The following is a 21322-nucleotide window of genomic DNA, read 5'->3' on the forward strand; positions in this document are numbered from 1 at the left end:
GCTATGTCTAACGTGACTTTGCTTACATTGGTGTGAAATCGTGCTCTCACAACAACCACGCTGTTATCTTAAAAAGGCCAATATCACGCTAAGGTTGCTTTCAAGTAACGTTAAGCAAAACGATGGTTTGAAAATATCTGTTTTGCTGGAAGGGCAACTTGTAGCAACAGGACAACAGCACAGAGACTGACAGGTCCGATGGAAGGGCTAACGGGATATTTTACAGGAAAATACTACAACGGGAAGACAGCGGGAAAAGAGCTCAAATACACGAGAACCCCGGAAAAAAACGGGAGGGTTGACAGCTACTAACTAAACTTTTGAAACATATAAGTTAGTTAAAAGTACATGTGAATGGTTGTTAGCACTAACGGTTACTAAACTAGCAACTAGGCGGAGTGCAGTTTACCTTTGTCCGGATTACTGTATACTGTTTGCCGGCTTTATGATCTGCAGCTCCTTAACCCATCCATTTGTGAACTGCACATGAGACTCCAATGACTTGTAGCTTCGGAACTGTTCTGAAGTGTAGGCGCTCACAAAACAAACAAGGTAGCCGAAGATATCTGTAATGCAAAAGTGCGGCAGCAACTCGTCGTCGGTGCTCCACTCTTTGTTGGGATTTTCATATTGATCCAAACCGTTAATAGTGCCGATTTTGTCCACATTTTTGTCCACATACCGATCCCTGGCATCCCTACTTAGCATATCCCTGTAAATCCCACAACCTTTTCGCGATTTTAACATATTTTTTTTTCTCCCAACTCTGTTTCTTCTCGTTCGACTTGCTGTATGTTTACATTCACGACGCCATCAACATAGCCGTCCCCGTCCAAGAATGCAACGCGGCGCCCAAGCCCTATTGAGGTCACACCTCTAGGGGATCAAAGAGCCAATGCTGTCTTGAACTTTTGGAGGGAAAGTTTACGACTCTTTGTCTCAGAGCATGGTACACTGCCTTGAAGGTTGTAAAGTGAAATCATCTCCCCATTGACCATTTCTCAGACACAATAGCAATACCCTGCCTGAATGTTTTCTAGTCAGTGGATCAATGTTTTCTTCTGAAGGACTGGTTTGACAAAATGTTTCACGATGAGGCTCATTTAACTTGAGATGTGCTTCTGAATAACTGATGTTTAAACAATCCAATAAATCTTACACTTGCACCCTAAAAAGCAAGGAGTCTTTCTTATTTAGATTTCTTATTCAGAAAACCACAGACAGACATTTGAACTTTGTTATTGCTTTCCTCTTTTACTGGCATAATAAGCATCATCAAGTGTAGCGTTTCAAAAAAAAAAAACACAAATACTCATTTACAAACAAACATTGATGGATACCTAAAAACAAGGACATACAAGAGTTAGTTCTTTTGAAGTAATTAGTTGATGTGACATTGATGTCATTGACGGTGTCCCTCAATCTGGTTGAATATATATTGCACAAAATAAAACTTTCATTCTGGTCCTCCATGATTCACGAACTGAAAAAAAGGACAAATGAGTCTGCTTTGAATAGACACTGAGCCTGCTATAAATAACATGGTTGAACATGCACAGTTGCCTTAATTCTGCAACAGAGCAAAAGTGCATAGGAACCCTGAAATGCCCTGCTTCACATGTGTCCTTGTGTGGTGGATTGCTCAGATAACTTGCATTCCTCCACTGTGGTTCCTTGTATTGCTGTGGACAGAGTCTTTTGTAAGTGAAAACAAAACTTGATTTTGCCACACAAAAATATACACACTGACACAGCAGCTGAAATTTGCTTTCAGTAACTGTTTAAACCCCCAAGAACAGAAATAGACGTTTGTTTCTTGCAAAAACATTGATTTTGCTGCTGAATTTGTTTAATAGTTGCCCTTTGTACAAATGTATATTAAGTCCTGTTCATTTGGACTGCATCGGTTAATTCTTGTCCCTGTAAAGCTGATAGGGCTTCAAACACCTGTAGGAAGGTCCTGAGGTCACAGCCCTTGTGCTAATAACCTGACTGACATCAATTCCAGATTTAGCATTCAGGTTGTGTCTTTCTCTGGTCTATTGTGAGATTGTGAACCAAAGGTCACGCTGGGTTCTAGCACAGATGGCTCTGAGCTGCATCCTCTGGATTACTGGAAAATCGTGAATACCCAATGACTGGTTGTGAAGTGTGTGTCCTGTCAGGAAGAGCATGTGTGAATGATTTTCATTCTGCCATCCCTGGTTGGTCATTTGAGGGGCTTTGGGACATCCTGTGCTCTGATGTGATCATAAGCTGGGAAAGAAGGTGTTAAAACACCTTCCTGTCTTTGTGTTTCATATGTGTCTGTGCTGGATGTATGAGTGTGTTTCAGGGGTCAACCGATGTGTGTTTTTCAGGGCCGATACCGATTATTACAGATCAAGTAGACCGATAACCGATATTTTGAACCAATATATATATCTGGTGTAAAAATGAAAATTAATGTCAAAATTAAGAATAACAATGGCTCTGACAAAAACTGCCTTCCCTGGTGTTGGTTGAGTTTATTACTCTTGTCTTCCATCCATTTGCAATGAGGGTAATATAAAGAGAGAGTTAAAAGCAGGGCCACTGTATGAAAAATGATTAAACATTAATACTCAACAACAACCCTATAAATAAAACACAACAGCTAAACAGCTTGGGGAAATGTAAGTATTTGGCTTCAATAATATACGTGTTAGAAATGTATGTGTAATAGCATAGCCTCTCATAATTCCTCATTAATTATTTTCTGATGGCTAAAACATAACTGATAATAATTGATAATAATTCATTATACAAATAATTGGTTTGTCTTTATAGCTATATTGTAAAAGTTGTTAAGAAGACTGCTACTGTTTTCATGGAACTATAACACTAATAGCCTTTTACAGGCACACTAAGTTCAATAGCCTATTGAAATGTCTAAATTCTTGTCATCCTAATCTTGGCCTATGTGACACTAGAAATTTCAGTTAGTTTTAATTTACAGCACAGTGCAAATGACGGCATAAATTAATTTAATATATCTTTTAATTAAATGAGAGATAAACTCTTTATTTTTTAGGCAATCAAAAGGTTTACTATTAAAATTAAAACATGCAAGAAATATCTTATTATATCATTAATCTAACAAAAAAAAATATTAATAATTGTTGCCATGAGGATATGTATATCATACTGCACCACAGTAATATATTTCTGATAATTTCTTTAAGCTTACCCAAACTTATATTTTGACAGGTTGGCATGAGGAACTTTTAAGTTTCTGTAGCCTATGTAAATGATATGACGATAGTTTTACTCAAATTAAACTGTCAAATGTTCCTGAAGTGACTCTCAGAGGGAGTCAGATCAGTTCTGGAGATGTTGTTCATGTATTTATGTCCTCACGTAGTGAGACGACAGAAGCTGAAATCACTGCAAACGTCGCACACTTTGTATGTGAAGAAAACAAAACCATGTGTCTGTTCCATTTACATACACAGACATGCAGAACATGCTGGATTCGTATTTAAATAGTATTTTTGTGGCTTAATATTTACAGATAGGCTGCTAGTCCATATTGCAACTCTATTTAAGTGCACTGACCTACTTTTGATTATTTCATCCAAACTTTGACAGATTCCGTGACATTCCACGTCATACAGTAAATTCCATTTACATGACTGGATTCTGCGATTCCGTCCGTGTTCTCTGCACTGCAGAAATCATAGATAATATTGAGGTGTTTTGCAACATCAGTGTTACATTAGTGGATTGGGATTTATTCCAACTTAAGCAATGTCTGCTGCTGCTTTACCTGTGAGAGACAACTGATGCATGATCACTGAAGTAGCGCCAGTTAGCAAGTGCTTTCGGAGTGAGAGTGAATTGCACATTGATTGGTCAGACTTTTGACTCCCAACAAATCACACGGGTGGTGGGAGGAGATTGCTTTTTTAGGCCACGGAGTAGTGAGTTCTGACAGGCTGCATCAGAGCCAAATGGCACGTTTCAAAATTAAGTTATTTTATCAGAGAATCGGTTTTAAAAATGACCAATACCGATAATCCTAAAAATGCTTAATATCGTTGCCGATAATTGGTTGACCCCAAGTGTGTTTGTGCACATGTAACAACTAAAACAGGGTGCTCCCTGCATCAGCTTTGACTCATGTTGATGTTATGTGAGGCATGTCATACATGTTATTGCTTTCATGCAATTGTTTTCCTCCCCTTTCTCCCTTCAGGTTCTTCAAGGAACTTGAGGATCGGCACCAGCAGAACATTGTAATCAATGACATAAGTGACATCGTTATAAGGCACACCCAGTCAAACTTTGACCCCTATGTGACATACTGCTCGAATGAAGTGTACCAGCAGAGAACCCTTCAAAGGCTGCTGTGAGTACAGCACACATACACGCAGACTGTCACTGCTTCGACTGAGAGATATTAAAGGGTTAATTCACCCAAAAATGAAAATTAGGCTGCGTTTTACGCACCCCCGAGGCATCCTAGGTGTATATGATGTTCTTCTTTCAAACGAATCCAGTCGGAGTTATATTAAAAATATTCTTTCATCCAACAACCACCATCACAGCAGCCGCTGTTGCATCACTTCATCACAAAAAAAAATAAAAAAAAAAAACCCTCCCATTAAAAAAAAAAAAGTGTCTCACACGGCTCTGGGGGGTGAACAAAAGCCTCCTGTAGTGAATCGATGCATTCTTATAAGAAAAATATCCACGTAATAATCACTTGAATCTAGTTTGCACTCACTGTTGTAAACGGAAGCAGTTCTGGGGGAATTACGCATGAGGTCAGCTTTGTGCATGCGCTGCTCAGAAGTGACGCACACGGAAACACAGCGGAGAGATCAAAACAAAACAACGGTCACTAATTAAAAGTACAAAACAAGGATTTGTAAAGAAGAATGTCGGAGGATTTCGATATAAGCCAAGAGGAGACTGGTTTTTTGCTTCTTTTGATCCTGTAAACAAACGTTGGTTTTCACGAGACTCACCAGCGCATGCATAAAGCTGACTTCAAAAACGCATGGAGTCGCTACAGGAGGACTTTGTTCACCCCCCAGAGTTTTGGGTGAACTAACCCTTTAAGTTCAAATCACAAGAAACAATGTCACAGATGCAAGAAATATAATCAGATAGTGAGATACAAATGTTTCAGTTATGGGATATGGTCACAGTTGTGGAATATAAAGGTATTACATGTGGAGCTCTTTCGAAAACTTTTACTACGTTTTTATCATTACAGCTGTTGAGATTAACTCATTGTGAAAAGTGTTGGTTATAGCATTATATTTAGATCTACTCCTGTCGCATGAAAATTTCATTGAAGCAGATGATGACAGACTGTTGAACACATGAATGCAGTGCTCGTCATTGTAAGAGATTTATTGTGCAGTGTAGACTGCATCATTGATAATAAACTCGCACTGTGTGACTCCCATGATTATAAAGGGAGCATTCATTGACTGCTTTATGTATATAATTTAATCACAGTAATAGATTATTTTCATGCCACTAAAAGAAACAACATCTAGTAAGTCACTGGCTTGATTTACTGACACATAAACAGCAATAAATGATTGAGACAAAGAACATCGGTACACAAATCATTACATATCAACAATCACCTAAAACATATTGGTATTACTGTAAGGTCCAAGGAATCTACAGTGAAATGTATTGAACAAATTTGAACAACAAATAATTCAAAACTAAGACAACAAAATAGAACAAAAAAAAAAAACCAACTTAGACATCCACATAGTTGAAAATAAAAAACCACTTTCCTAGGATTAAAATGCTTTGGAAGGTATTAGTAATGATATTTTTACTCCAGTGATCCTTTATTGCTCTTCTCTCCTTCTCATCTGACTAACGCACCAGTGAGCAGGGCCAAAGACGCGATGATGTATAAGTAGGCATGCAGAGTTGTTCTTTCTTTGCACTATTACTTCATAAAGAGACCAAGTCTGAAACGAATAAAAGCTGTTTTTTGGACTAACAAGGAAGTTTTGAGCTCTGAAACTTACAAGATGTTTTTATACTACAATGAGCTCTTAAAAGATCAAGGGAAATTTGATTTCTCAATTAATGACCCCTAAGAGAGAGAGAGTCACAGCTGTGAGATATAAAGTAAAACTGCGAGAAACAAAGTTGAGATTGTATGATATAATCACTATTAAGTGAAACAAAGTCCCAGATGTCAAGTCACAGATATATTGTTATATAAAAAAGTCATGTGAGATAGAGGTGTGACTTAAAATCACCTTCTTATTTGTGATGTCTCAAAGTTATGATTAGCAAAAATAAAGTCAAACTGCAAGATATAAAGTTGCAATTATGAGGAATAAAATTGCAATTAGAAGAAATGAAGGTGCACCTTTTTATTTGTTGCATAGTGATATTTTATTATATATCATAGGGATCACATGACATTCTGTGGCCAATCACTAGTTTAACAGTCCATTTATTCCTTCAGCAATAAAAGCCCATCCTTTAAGGAGGTACTCACACGGATCGAGGCACACCCAGACTGCCGAAACCTTCCCATGATCTCTTTCCTCATCCTTCCCATGCAGAGAGTCACACGGCTGCCCCTGTTGATGGATGTGAGTGACATTATCCCTCGACCTCCCCTTGTCTGACCTCTGTTAACATGTTTAACTGACCTGGAGGATGGTCACTGTTACATAAGACATCAATTTAAACCAATTAAAATCTCCTGTTACTTCTTGTTTTTATTTATTTTAACACCAATTTAAACCAATTAAAATCTCCTGTTACTTCTTGTTTTTATTTATTTTCTTTTCATGTTTTTCTCTCAAATTTATACTCTCTTCTGTTCTTCCATTTCATTTAAGTAAAGTTTTAACTTTAAGAGCCTCTTTGTTTAACACTAACAATTCTGATTAGATTTATTTATTATTGCTTGAGACTTTTCAACAGTATTTCAGCATAAGGTAAATGGAGTGAGTTGGTTTGAGGCTATTTTATTATATTTAAAAGATGGTTTAAAACAGTGGTGTTGTTTCCTCTCTATCATCTTTTCTTTCTACACAGGATTTTGTTTGTAAAACGAATTGAGGGAGTAAGCTGCACTAAAGATGACCTAGAAAGTTCTCCATAGTCCCTGTCCTCACAACTCTTGTTTTCATTTATCGCCTTTCTTCCCTCCTTCCTGCAGACCTTTTCTTGCTTTCTCACCCTCTCATCTTTCCATCTCTTTGTTGCTTTGTGGGTCCCCTGAGCTTGGTAGTGGGTTTCCTACTTTAGGACAGTAGAGCTTGGCTGGCTAACTCTGAGCATGAGAATGTTGGGATTGGTTTTCTTTCCTTCTTTTTCTCTTTCTTCCCACAGCTCAGAAACAAGTAAAACTCTAGCTGGGAAATATCAGACAAGCGTGAGAAAAAGTTTGAGAGTACTCCATTAGAGAAAAATGTTTGAAAAGCTTCAGGAACAATAAACTAAAAACTATTGTACAAACAGGAAACAAGTTCTGATGCAAGTCTATTTTAGATTTACAGCATATTAAACTGTGTACTCAAGCACCAACAGTTCTAAGATAAATTTGATTCATAAAGTTTTTTGTCTTGTAGACCATATGCCAGAAGACGCCCAAAGATTCGACCCCCTATGAGGCATGTAAAAATGCAATGCATGTTGTCAGCAAGGTGAGAAATGTTGGGAATTACCACTGTAGGTTTTTCTAGTGTTGTCTGAGAAGGCCTTAGTTAATAATCACCTTTTTATTTCTGTATGTGTGCATACACAGCTTGTGAGGAAATGTAATGAGGGTGCTCGTACAATGGAGAGAACAGAAATGATGTACACCATCAATTCCCAGTTGGAGTTTAAAATTAAGGTAAGAGAATAAAACAAATGTGAAAGGAATTTAACTATTCTACTTAATTCCACTGCCTTGATGATTCTTTTAATATTTTTAAGGAAGCACCCACTGGTCCATAATATATACTAACACTGGGCTATATATTAATGATTTATTAATGAAAGTACCAATAAAAAAGAAAGTTGTTACAACAAAGCGGTCCTCTGAATGTGTAATTTTCAAAGTGAGTAATTTTCAAAGCAAGTTTCAAACATTTTCTGTCTGTCCGATCAAACTACACCAAACTCCTGCTTTGGCTGAGTCAACGTTTTTGGTCTAAGGCCCTGTTTACACCTGCCATTAAGATGCATTTTGGTCAATCAGATCCCAAGTAGACATTCCTGTTTACACCTGCTTTTTTAATCCATCTCTTTTGTCCACATTCAACAACTTTCAGACAATGGAAAATGATACAGAGAGCAGCAGCTTTGCTCTGAAAGCCACAAAATTAGTCCCAACGCAGTGGGGTTGTGTTAGAATCAGGAATGGTATAAGAACATTGTGCAAAATATTTCACCTTCACACAAAGCTTATGATTTCAGATGATTTTAAATAATTGAAATCACAAATTTTAAATCCCATCCAACTAGCACACTTTAACAACATGTCTTGTACTGTTTAAAGGGTCATGAACCCCGGACTACTTTTACTGAGATTTTAGCAGAGGTGTTTGTGTTGCACATCATAGAAGACTATGTTAGCATTCGATAGTTCTAACTGTTGGAGAAAACTGGTTAATTTTAAGCTTTTTTTGCGCTATTTTCATCTTCCGGGTTTAAATCTACATCGTGTTGATGTCACAATTTGTGACGTGGCAATGGACTATAGTACATCGATGACGTGTTGGTGTCTATGAAATTATTCATGAGACTGCATGTTCTTATCCTATGAAAAGACACTTCGCTTAATTATTCACAACAGCATGTATTGATTTACTATGTCAGATGCTTCAGACTGCGAGACCAGGCACATGTACTGAGAGAAACGTTCATGGATCGAAGGAGAGTGTTTGTGTTGCTTTGTAATAAGATTTCGGCACAAACGTGATTCATTCACTTAGTGAGTGTAACCATTTTTACAGCTCCATGACACAACCCATAAAAGTGCTTATATAAACACCACAGAATAAGCCTAAAGTTATCAGAGGTGCAACAGCGCGTTCATATATATGTTTTCAATGCAGAGTGCAAGTGGCTGTGCATTTATTTGTGTTTTTAACTTGATGGGAGCTAAATGAAACTCTGAAGCTGTCTGTGCTGTGTGTCTCCCCTCTTCCCCCTCCACTCCGCAGCACACCACGCCCACTTTTTCAGCATTTTTTAAAAACTGGTGAGAACTAACCAGTGCTGAAACAGGGGGTTTCATTACCCTTTAAGGATTAGGTCAGTAGGCAGAGATTACACTATGAAAACATTCTGTACGAAAGTGTTTTTGACTACCACTGGAAGTTGTTGAAAGTGGACAAGCTCAAACGTTTTGGACCCGGTTTACACCTGTATTTAGCGCTGTCCATTTGTGATCAAATTGACAATAATGCATCTTAATACCAGGTGTAAACATCTCCATTTCTATTGCTTATCCTGTTACACACACACATAACCACTTGTCAAATGAGCAAACATTGAGTCATTATACTGATTTAAGTCTTATGAGCCTTAAGTACAAGACACAACAGTGACTTTCAGCTTATTAAGTCAAGGACCGCTCCTATTGAGTTGTTCAGTCAGTAAGATAATTCAAGTTAATTCAAATTACAGAAAGAAGTACATGATTTTGATTTTACAGTATTATCTTTTTTTTCCTGATCTAATAAATGCAGCCTTGTTTTCCAAAGTAATGATATGGTGTCAGTTTAATAAACTTTCGTTAACCCACCCAGTCTATTCACAATTAAAGGGATAGTCATTATTCTGTCATTAATTAATCACCCTCATGAGCCTTAGTTCATCTTCAGAACACAAATTAAGATATTTTTGATGAAATCCGAGAGCTTTCTGACCCTACATAACGCAACTGAAATGTGTTATGGCCCAGAAACGTAGTAAAGACTTTGATAAAATATTCCATGTGACATCAGTGGTTCAACCATAAAGTTAAGCTTTGAGAATACTTTTTGTGCACAAAGAAAACAAAAATAACGACTTTATTCAGTGATTTCTTCTCTCCCAGGTAGGGATATGCCAGTATCAAATTTTCATGTTGCGATTAATTGCTAATGCTTTTATCACGGTATACGGTATTATCACGATGTTGAAATTTAGTTTAAAAAAAGTGGACATAATACAGTATAACAGGTTTAATAACATTTTTCTTATAACAAAAATAACTGAATGTTTAAATACAATAAAGCAATACAGAAAAATATATAAACGTTTTACACAGATTCAAGTGCAAAAGAACTATAAAGATCAATAGGTATCACTTTACAATAAGACGTCATTAATTAACCTTAGTTAATGCATTAACATTCACAAAGAGCTATAGAAGTTATTAATGTTTGTTAAAAAAAATACAAGTTTTAGTTCATGTTAGCTCATTAAATAACACAGTTGCAACTTTCGATTTTAACAATGTGTTATATATTGGAATACCTAAGATTAATGAATGTTCAAATAATTTTTCATTGGCAGTTTATGTTAACTAATGAATTTAATGTAATGAAGCCCTAATGTAAAGTGTGAACGAAACAATAAAGAATCAAAACACACTTTCAAACAATATTTAGGTTGTAGTCCAGATTAAAATGTAAAAAAAAAAAAAAAAAAAAAAAAAAAAAAAAAAATTAAAAAGGTTGAAAATGAATAGCCTATTAAAAATAAATATTTAAGTATTTGGCATCAACACCATAGCAAATCCACAAATCTGAATGGCTATTTAAATCTATTTATAGCCTATACTTTAGAAAGTAGCTGCTTTATTTATGGGGTTTCCAGGGTAACGGCTGCATTTTCTGCAGTTTAGCCATCTGCTGTCAGAGAGTGAATGTGCTTTCATTCAGCGCGTCTCTCACGTGTTCCCCCAAGTGCTTCTCATGCGTGCTTGTGTACATCAGAGCTCACACGCATCTTTCAAGCAACATACAGCGGTGTTGTGCATTTTGACCAGTTGATGGGAAAAGTATTCTTAAAATGCATCCCAAATTCTGAATAATTTGTAATGTATAATTATTCACGGTATTTAGAAGAGCCCACAATATTGTGCATATTCATTACCGTGATATATCGCATTACAGAATACTGGCACATGTCTACTCCCGGGTCATTCTCCGCTGCTATTCATGAGAATACCATAATGCATGCGTGTGCATTCCTCTCCTTGTAAACAAGGTGCAGTGCATGAGTGTGTCTGAGATATTTGATGTCACTGGGTGGAGCAAACATGATCCTGTTCTGACTCTGAAAATATTATTGCTTTGTCACGAGATCACAAAACCTATTCAAAAAGGTCATTATGTTTCAGCGTAGAATGAAATTATGTATAGAGTATAATTGCTAATATGCAAAAGAATTCAAGATTGTGTCATGGTTTATGATCGATGTAATGATTTACCTGAGGTAAAGGCTACACTCCAAGTAAATGAGCATACAGCTGTTAAGCATTTTTATAATATTCTTATTTTACCTTGAGAGTCCTTAAAATGGGTCGTTTAATAACTTTGTTAAAAGTTAATGTGCCATAATAAAGTTTGTTATGATGTTTTTGATCACAAAGCGAAAAACTGAGTGTTTTTGACATGCATAAATTGGAATCTAAATAATATCAATCTTTTTGTTGCCCAAAACGATTTAGTGGAACTGTTCAAGAATGTGAAAACAAATCTTTAACCACGTAATTTTTGTCTTTAATCATATAGTGCATTGTGATGCACTGTTTTATTTCTATTCTACAAAACTATAACAATTTAAATGTTTTATATTTTAATAACAAATGGCTAAAAAATAGATACTGTAATTTGTACATTTTCATGTCAAAGATAAAAGTAGTTTCCTTTTGGTAAATAAAGACAGCAACTGATTCTGTGTTTAAGTTTTATTAAAGGCACGGGATAGGCATGACATAAATGACATTTACAACACACTTGTATGAATATAAAATACATGTTAAAAAAAAATGGAGAAATATTTCAGAACACCTCCTGCATCAGCAGCATCACATCCACGCATCATGGTACTCTTGTGAATGGTGATTTGTGCACAAAAAGTATTCTCATAGCTTCATAACATTAGGGTTGAACCACTGATGTCACATGGACTATTTTACCAATGTTCTCACTACATTTCTGGCACATAAAACATTTCAGTTGCGTTGCTGTCTATGCAGGGTCAGAAAGCTCTCAGATTTCATCAAAAAAGATGATGAACGAAGGTCTTACGGGTTTGGAATGACATGAGGGTGAGTAATTAGCGACAGAATTTTCATTTTTGGGTGAACTGTCCCTTTAAAGTATCCCAACTGCAATATTTAAGATGTAGCAAGTGCAAAGCATTAAGTATGTAAACAGTATGATTTACACACTAAATCAAGCAGAAACTCCAGCATCTGTGTATTTTTAAACATTAAAGACAGTCATCACTACCTGAACATCACAGCTGATTTCTGCTCTTCATTTGTAGCCTTTCTCAACTTTTGGGCACTCTCAATGATTTCTTTGGTTCACTGTCAATCCCACAAGTCATCGTGCAAGCATGTTACTCAGCTCCCATAGGAATGACTTAAAAATAAGTGTATACGTACCATAAGAATTTGTTCAAAAACATTTTGACTTTTGAATAGTAGCGTGTTCACTTTGTATTATTTCACAGCAACCTATCTTTCTCTCATCATATTCAGTTCTGACCGCACACAAAACTTATCTTGTGCTTGGTGCTGTTGATTTGCTTGTGATCAACATTACTGGGGTTACTGTTATGGTTTTGTATTATAGTATTATGACTGCAGAAGAATGTGTTCAGTAAACATTTACAAAACCAAGTGTCATGAAAATCAGTCTGACACCAGTTAAAAAGTTGGATTGAAAAAAAAGTTTTGATTTCCAATTCTACTGATATGTATGCTGGTGTATGACATCTCCCATAAAGCAGTTATGTGACTCTCGTCCTCCTATCTGTGCTGTCTGACGTTATGTCTGTAGTATCAGCTGATGAGGAACATTAACTAAAAGACCTGCAGAAATATGCATCTCACTATGCAAAAGTTACGTGTACAGTTTTGCAGATGCAGACTATCTTAAGTGGATAGGAAATATGTCCTTAATCATATTAAGCATGTGTATCCTTTTTGTGTTTCTTACTGTAAACACAAAGTGGTTTGTGGTAATGTCTGTGTCACATCTGAGGGCCTTCCCAGATTCTCTATGTAGAGTTGCACAAATCCTAGTTACTGGAGAGGTTAATCCAACTGGTTAAATCCTGAAGAGTGAAAGGATCTGGATCTGGTTAAATGTGAACTATATGCTCTTTTTTTATCTCACAGAGATTAGCAAGAGTTTAGACTCTCAGTCTTTTAATCATGGGATTTACTATGTACATGCCTTCACCTTCATGTAGTACCTTGTACCACAGGAAGTAAGTAAACTTGTGGATTTTTGCTGCTGTTTATTTTACTTGTCAAACTTGTTCACACATTCTTACCTGATACACACATGCTGCTCACTAACTGTGGGTCTTGTGTTTATCATGATGTATTTCTCACTACGTTATTCGGTACACAGTGCTGCATTGGACACACTCACTAATGCAACCATATTTACAACCTGCTGCTTGAGCAGTGTGGGAAAGTTCTTCTGGCACATTTTGTACGAGCAGATGTCTAGAGGGTTCTGCATATTTCTCTTCCAGCTTTCTTGACCCTATACCAACAGCATTTTTTAAATAAGTTTTGCACTGTTTGATAGATTATGTCTTTGAAATAGTTAATTGTTCCTTAGAGACGGGCATTTTTCTAATGCTTTTAAATGTGCTGTTGTGAAGACACTTAAAGGGATAGTTCCCCCAAAAATGAAAATTCTGTCATTATTTACTCACCCACACTAATGTTGTTTCAAACCCGTAAGACCTTCGTTCATCTTCGGAACACAAATTAAGATATTTTTGATGGAATCTGAGAGCTGTCTGACCCTGCATAGACAGCAATACAACTGAAATATTCCTAAGTCCAGAAATGTAGCAAGGAGATTTGTAAAATAATACATGTGACATCAGTGGTTCATTCACAATTATACGAAGCTACGAGAATACTTTTTGTGCGCAAAAAAAAACACAAACAAATTTATTCAACAATTTGTCTCCTCTGCATCACCCTGGTGTCATTTTGGACAATATCTGCTGGACGTATGCTGTTCTGTGTCAGCTGCTCAGATTCCATCAAAAATATCTTAATTTGTGTTCCGAAGATGAACAAATGTCTTACGGGTTTCAAACGGCATGAGGGTGAGTAATTAATGACAGAATTTTCATTTTTGGGTGAACTAACCCTTTAAAAAAAAAAATTAATCCTGGGTTTGGTTTTCCTGAATAACTATAGACCAATTTCTAACATTTTATTTTTAAGGAAAATTTTAGAAAAGGATGTATTTCCACTGCTTAATCAGTTTTTAGATTAAAGGGGTCATATGATGCTGCTAAAAAGAACATTATTTGGTGTATTTTGTGTAATGAAATGTGTTTATGCGGTTTAAGGTAAAAACAAACACGTTATCTACCACATACTGTACATTATTGTTTCTCCTCTATCCCCCGCCTTCTGAAACGCATAGATTTTTTACTAGGCTCATTGCTATGGAGTCAAAATATTGCCGTATATATACGCAAAAAAATAACGTTTTGCAAAAGAAAATAAAGTTTTGCAAACGAAAATTAAAGTATTGAGGAAAATAATTTTGCTTTTTGCAAACAAAAATAAAGAATTGCAAAACAAAAATGATACCGCAAGAAAACAATGATTTTGCAATACATATTTTCCATGGTCATATCTATTATTTTATTTGCAACACTGATTTTATTTTGCGTGTCAGTCTAGTTTGAGCTTGCACTACCGTTTTTCCTTTGCGCTTCATTTTTCTGCGCGTCTTGCTTTGTGGCGCTGTTTTGAAGTTGGGGGTGGAGTCAAGGGGCAGGGGCATGTACAACATTCCTCCCTGGAAGTGACGTCATCGGCCCGAGACGCAGCTCACTGATCCAGGTACTGTCATGATGAGCAGATGCATGCGAGTGGATCGCTTCCTTTTATTCACTAGCATTAAAACAACCATGGTTTCATTATATCAACAAAATTAACAAATGTATATGTGTATTAGCAGCATTTGCTCAAGTTAAAGAAGTTGCTAACATGAACATCTGCTGTTTATTTCTCTCAATGTGCACACTTTTATAACATTAAAATGTGGATTGTTTCATTTGCTTAATTAAATGTGTATTAACAGTGTTTGTTTAAAATCTCTTAACCTGTGGGAGGATGCCAGCGCACAGAAGCGTTCTTTGTTCACATTAATTCAGAGTTACTGCTAGTTTTAACAATGCTTTTGGAAAACGCAGCCCTGAAGAGTTTTGTAAATAATAGCCTATACTGTAAAAGCCCGACATGCCAATAAAGAATTTTTACTGGAAGTGCACTTTAGAGGATGAATTTAACAATAACTCTATAAATACTCTAACCCTATAATAATGAATATTAGAATTATAAATGAATAATTTGCTAGTTTCATTTGTAAATGTAAACACACATTTATAACAGGACGTTAATTAGGTAAGCAATACACGAATTAAAATGGGAAATAAGCATAACAATAAATATAAAAATATAGCCCTATTTAATATAATATTATTATTAATTATTATATACGGTTAGCCTATATGAATAAATGAATGATGCATTTATATAGCGCTTTATTGTGTATTGTTGTGGGGGGTCTCTCCTCAACCACCAGCAGTGTGCAGCATCCACTTGGATATATTATATATATATAAATATAATAATAAAAATAATAATAGCCTTATTTGCACATATATTACATAAAAAGACACGATCAACGGACTGTGGGATGGATAAAAATATTTGATCAATCTCTGATAATCATGCGGGTTTGTTTATGCATTAAACTTGTGGCAAAATTAAACCAAAAAGATTCAAGCTTCATTTTTTTATCTTACAATGACAGTCATTTATTAATTTATGCCAGGATTTATGTAAATGAAAAACGAAGTCGAGATCGATATGAAACTTAAGTCGTAGACCTCTTTAATGATGTAGGCTACGTTATAGTTTATTACATAATTTTACATTAAAACTAGCAGAAACTCTGAACTAATGTGAACAAAGAACGCTTCTGTGCGCTGGCGTCCTCCCACAGGTTAAGAGATTTTAACAACTTCTTTAACTTGAGCAAACGCTGCTAATACACATATACATTTGTTAATAAAGTTAATAAAACGAAAACATGCATGCTTTAATGCTAGTGAATAAAAGGAAGCGATCCACTCGCATGCATCTGCTCATCATGACAGTACCTGGATCAGTGAGCTGCGTCTCGGGCCGATGACGTCACTTCCAAGGAGGCATGTTGTAAACGCCCCTGCCCCTTGACTCCACCCCCACGTCAAAACAGCGCCACAAAGCGAGACGCGCAGAAAAATGAAGCGCAAAGGAAAAATGGCAGCGCAAATTCAAACTAGACTGATACGCAAAATAAAATCAGTGTTGCAAATAAAATAATACATATGACCATGGAAAATATGTATTGCAAAATCATTGCTTTCGCGCGGTATCATTTATGTTTTGCAATTCTTTATTTTTGTTTACAAAAAGCAAAATTATTTTCCTCAATACTTTAATTTTCGTTTGTAAAACTTTATTTTCCTTTGCAAAACTTTATTTTTTTGCATATATACACTCACCTAAAGGATTATTAGGAACACCTGTTCAATTTCTCATTAATGCAATTATCTAATCAACCAATCACATGGCAGTTGCTTCAATGCATTTAGGGGTGTGGTCCTGGTCAAGAAAATCTCCTGAACTACAAACTGAATGTCAGAATGGGAAAGAAAGGTGATTTAAGCAATTTTGAGCATGGCATGGTTGTTGGTGCCAGACGGGCCGGTCTGAGTATTTCACAATCTGCTCAGTTACTGGGATTTTCACGCACAACCATTTCTAGAGTTTACAAAGAATGGTGTGAAAAGGGAAAAACATCCAGTATGCGGCAGTCCTGTGGGCGAAAATGCCTTGTTGATGCTAGAGGTCAGAGGAGAATGGGCCTACTGATTCAAGCTGATAGAAGAGCAACTTTGACTGAAATAACCACACTCGTTACAACCCAGGTATGCAGCAAAGCATTTGTGAAGACACAACACGCACAACCTTGAGGCGGATGGGCTACAACAGCAGAAGACCCCACCGGGTACCACTCATCTCCACTACAAATATAGGAAAAAAAAGCTACATTTTGCACGAGCTCACCAAAATTGGAGAGTTGAAGACTGGAAAAAATGTTCCCTGGACTGATGAGTCTCGATTTCTGTTGAGACATTCAGATGATAGAGTCAGAATTTGGCATAAACAGAATGAGAACATGGAACCATCATGCCTTGTTACCACTGTGCAGACTGGTGGTGGAGGTGTAATGGTGTGGGGAATGTTTTCTTGGCACACTTTAGGCCCCTTAGTGCCAATTGGGCATCGTTTTAAATGCCACGGCCTACCTGAGCATTGTTTCTGACCATGTCCATCCCTTTATGACCCCCATGTACCCATCCTCTGATGGCTACTTCCAGCAGGATAATGCACCATGTCAAAAAGCTCGAATCATTTCATATTGGTTTCTTGAACATGACAATGAGTTCACTGTACTAAAATGGCCCCCACAGTCACCAGATCTCAACCCAATAGAGCATCTTTGGGATGTGGTGGAACGGCAGCTTCGTGCCCTGTATGTGCATCCCACAAATCTCCATCACCTGCAAGATGCTATCCTATCAATATGCGCCAACATTTCTAAAGAATGCTTTCAGCACCTTGTTGAATCAATGCCACGTAGAATTAAGGCAGTTCTGAAGGCGAAAGTGGGTCAAACACAGTATTAGTATGGTGTTCCTAATAATCCTTTAGGTGAGTGTATATGGCATTATTTTGACTCCATACATCGCTCTGAAAAGCGAGGTGTGCTGTGATTGGCCAGCTTTCCAGCGTGTTGTGATTGGCCGAATGCCTCAAGCAGGTGACGGAAATGTTACGCCTCTTAACATATTGCGATGCCTTGTCCGACCGGAGCGACGAGACATAAACATAAAACCATACAGTCTATGCATAAAACCCATTATAAATGTGATGTAAACATGATTTCTAGTCGTGTCTTCTTTTGGAAGGCAAAAACAAAGTAGTTTCGCTTTCTCAACAGCGTCACACACCGCGGCGGCCTTGACTGAGCAGAGTCCGGAGGCCTAGAGTGAGCAACTTCACAGATCTTCTTTATTCACCAAGAGCTTGTAACACTCCAAAGAGAAAGGAAAATTTGAAATCGCATCATATGACCCCTTTAATATAATGTTTGGGAGAAATATAAGTCTGGTTTCAGACTTGGTCATAATACGGAAACAACACTATTAAAGGTAGTAACTGATCTGAGATTAAATACAGATAAAGGTAATGCATCAGTTTTAACACTCTTGGATCTAAGTGCAGCATTTGACACGGTTGATCATTGTATTCTGTTAAACAGACTATAAAAACTTGTAGGTCTCTGGTAATATTTTAAATTGGTTCAAAAAATATATTACAGAAAGGAACTTTTTTAGTTAATATAAGTGATTGTATCTCAAAGACATATGAAATATTACATGGTGTTCTACAAGGATCCTGGGCCTGTTTTATTTTCATTATACATGCTCCCTTTGGGCAGCATAATTCAGAAATATGACATGAATTATAATTTTTATGCTGATGATATACAATTATACATTTCAGATGAGTTGTCTGACTGTCTGTCCAGCACATTTTTTTTTTGGAAATCGAACAAAGATCAAACAAAAATTATTTTTGTGGGCCCAAAACATGAGTGAGAGAGGATAAAAAGCTGGGTTGGGTTCCTTGGCACTACAGTCTAAGATAGAAGTTAAGAATCTGGGTGTCATTCTGGACTGTGACCTTCGTTTTAAGTGTCATATTAATCAAGTGACAAAAACTTGCCAAGAATCATCTTTTTTTTTTTTTTTTTTTAATCTTTGGATGATTCTAGGCACTCATTCATGCTTTTATCTTCTCTCATCTTGATTATTGTAATGTTATGTATACTGGCTTGCCTAAGGGTTTCTGTAATGAAGCTACAACTTATACAAAATGCAGCAGCCAGAGTACTGAAACAAAAAAGTATAGAGCTTATTACACCGGTTTTAATGGAACTGTATTGGTTACCAGTCCATCAAATACTTGATTTGAATTTTTTTTTTATTTATTTTTTTTATTGGTTTATAAAACATTGCACAATCTGGCACCTCTACACATTTCAGACTGTCTGTCGAGATACTGTATGTTCCGAATCGTAGTTTAAGATCATCTAGTGCTAGTCTTCTAGCACATTATATAGTAAATCATAAATGTTCTGGTGGTAAAAATTTGGAAATGTCTACCACTGAAGTAAAAAGGCTACCAGCATTCATATTTTTAAAAAGTTGGTCAAGACATATTTTTATGTCACAAGAAGAAATAAGAAAATAAAGTTGCTTATCAGTATAACAATATTGTGTGAAGTTGTAAGTTAGTTTTTATTTATCGTTTATTCTTTTATCATTGTTTTAATTATTTTATATTGACATTGAGGTCAAAACTATAAGCTTTTTGAACCTTTTATAGTTTGATTTTGATTTTATTTTGATTTTATGCTTGTTTGACTTTATTCCTTATTTTAAAACTTTATCTCAGAATTACCAGGCTTCCATAGATAAGTCAGTGGATCTCATTTTAATTTTCTAACTTTTTACTTGTTTATACATCACAAAATATAAAAAAACACAAGATGAACGAAATCAAGTTGTGTCCTATATTTTTCTTCTAATTTTCTAACTTTTTACTTGTTTATACATCACAATAGATAAGAAAACACAATTGCAACTTTAGTTTCATGCCAATTTTGAAAGATGTTTTTTTGTGTGTTTGAACTTGCTTTGAAGACAGCACACTTGCCATTGCTCTAGGATTTTTCTGGACATCTTCTCAGGTGTCCTATGTGAGAGCGAAAACCCTTACTATGAAAATGGTTTGGACCTGTTTTATGCAAATTATTCTAGGCACATGGTTGCTAATCAACATTAGAATGAGGTTAAAAGAACAAATTAAAAGTCAAGTATGGTGTCCCATAATCAGAATTTGTTCTCTGCACTTAACCCATCCAAGTGCACACACACAGCAGTAAGTAGTTTCACCTCAGTTGTGGGCCAGTTCGAGACTCGAACCCGTGACCTTTGGGTTACAAGTCTGTTTCTCCAACCATTAGGCCATGACTGCCCCGTGTAATCAACATTACAACAAATACATTTTAATATTTTGACAACGACAAATTGGAAAAACAACTAAGTATGGGTATTGTGTACCATTTTTAGCGTTACAAATTCCTAGAAGGAGCAAAACTAAAGCAATGAAACTGAACACAGGGATCTTGAGACCAAAATGCGCATCCCTATCTAACTATTTATTTCACTGTTCTTAATGTCTGAGATTTGTTTTAAAATGAGGTCTTGTTCACTTTCTTCATTTCGGTCATGTTGCATTGAAACATTAATGATTCTGTCTGGTTCACATTTTCTCCTTTCACACTTTATCTCTGTAGCCGTTCCCACTAGTGTCGTCCTCCCGCTGGATGGTAAAGCGTGGGGAGCTAACAGCTTTTGTTGAGGAAAATGGCATCTTTTCCAAAAAGAAATCTCGCCAGCAGGTCTATTTCTTCCTCTTCAATGATGTCCTCATTGTCACACGAAAGAAAAGGTGAGCTGGAGACCACAAATGAAATCTCGTCATACTGTGTCCAAATGTACCTCTGTTTTTCCCTTGCTGTTATTGTGCCCTGGAGGATATTATAGAGAACAGGAAATTATTGTGCTAACATAAATGGACGTGGAGATAAAGCTTGCATGTACAGGTGAGTGTGGATTGTTGCAGAGGTAGGATAACGTTACATCACTCATACCAAAGAGGAAAAACAGAACCCAAAAAATGTTATAAGGAAATGAAGTATAGCAGATGGCATACTAAACTCGCAGTGCTCCTCATATTACATTTTGTGTTGTTTTCTGTCAGCATTCAAGATTGTGATATGCTGTTTCCCTTGATAATGATTCCTGTTTAAATTTATGTTGCCAGCTGCCACTGTGACTTAATTTTAAGCTTTTGTTGTGGTTATCCTAGACCAGTATTGTGTTTTTGTGCTACCTAGCACAAAGCAACTAAAACAGA

At 36.4% G+C, this 21322-nt stretch overlaps 1 protein-coding gene across 1 annotated transcript in view; it reads left to right on the forward strand.

The window, feature by feature from the left end:
• LOC109110407 (rho guanine nucleotide exchange factor 26-like) overlaps nucleotides 1–21322 on the forward strand; it is an 85060-nt gene that overhangs the window by 35471 nt on the left and 28267 nt on the right. The window contains exons 7-11 of the mRNA XM_042775037.1: nucleotides 4217–4369; nucleotides 6476–6605; nucleotides 7593–7667; nucleotides 7769–7858; nucleotides 20700–20854. Coding sequence (XP_042630971.1) covers nucleotides 4217–4369; nucleotides 6476–6605; nucleotides 7593–7667; nucleotides 7769–7858; nucleotides 20700–20854 — 603 coding nt within the window. The remainder of the gene's footprint in view (nucleotides 1–4216; nucleotides 4370–6475; nucleotides 6606–7592; nucleotides 7668–7768; nucleotides 7859–20699; nucleotides 20855–21322) is intronic.

This window comes from Cyprinus carpio, chromosome A18 (assembly GCF_018340385.1).
Source record: "Cyprinus carpio isolate SPL01 chromosome A18, ASM1834038v1, whole genome shotgun sequence".
NCBI classification, from domain to species: Eukaryota; Metazoa; Chordata; class Actinopteri; order Cypriniformes; family Cyprinidae; genus Cyprinus; species Cyprinus carpio.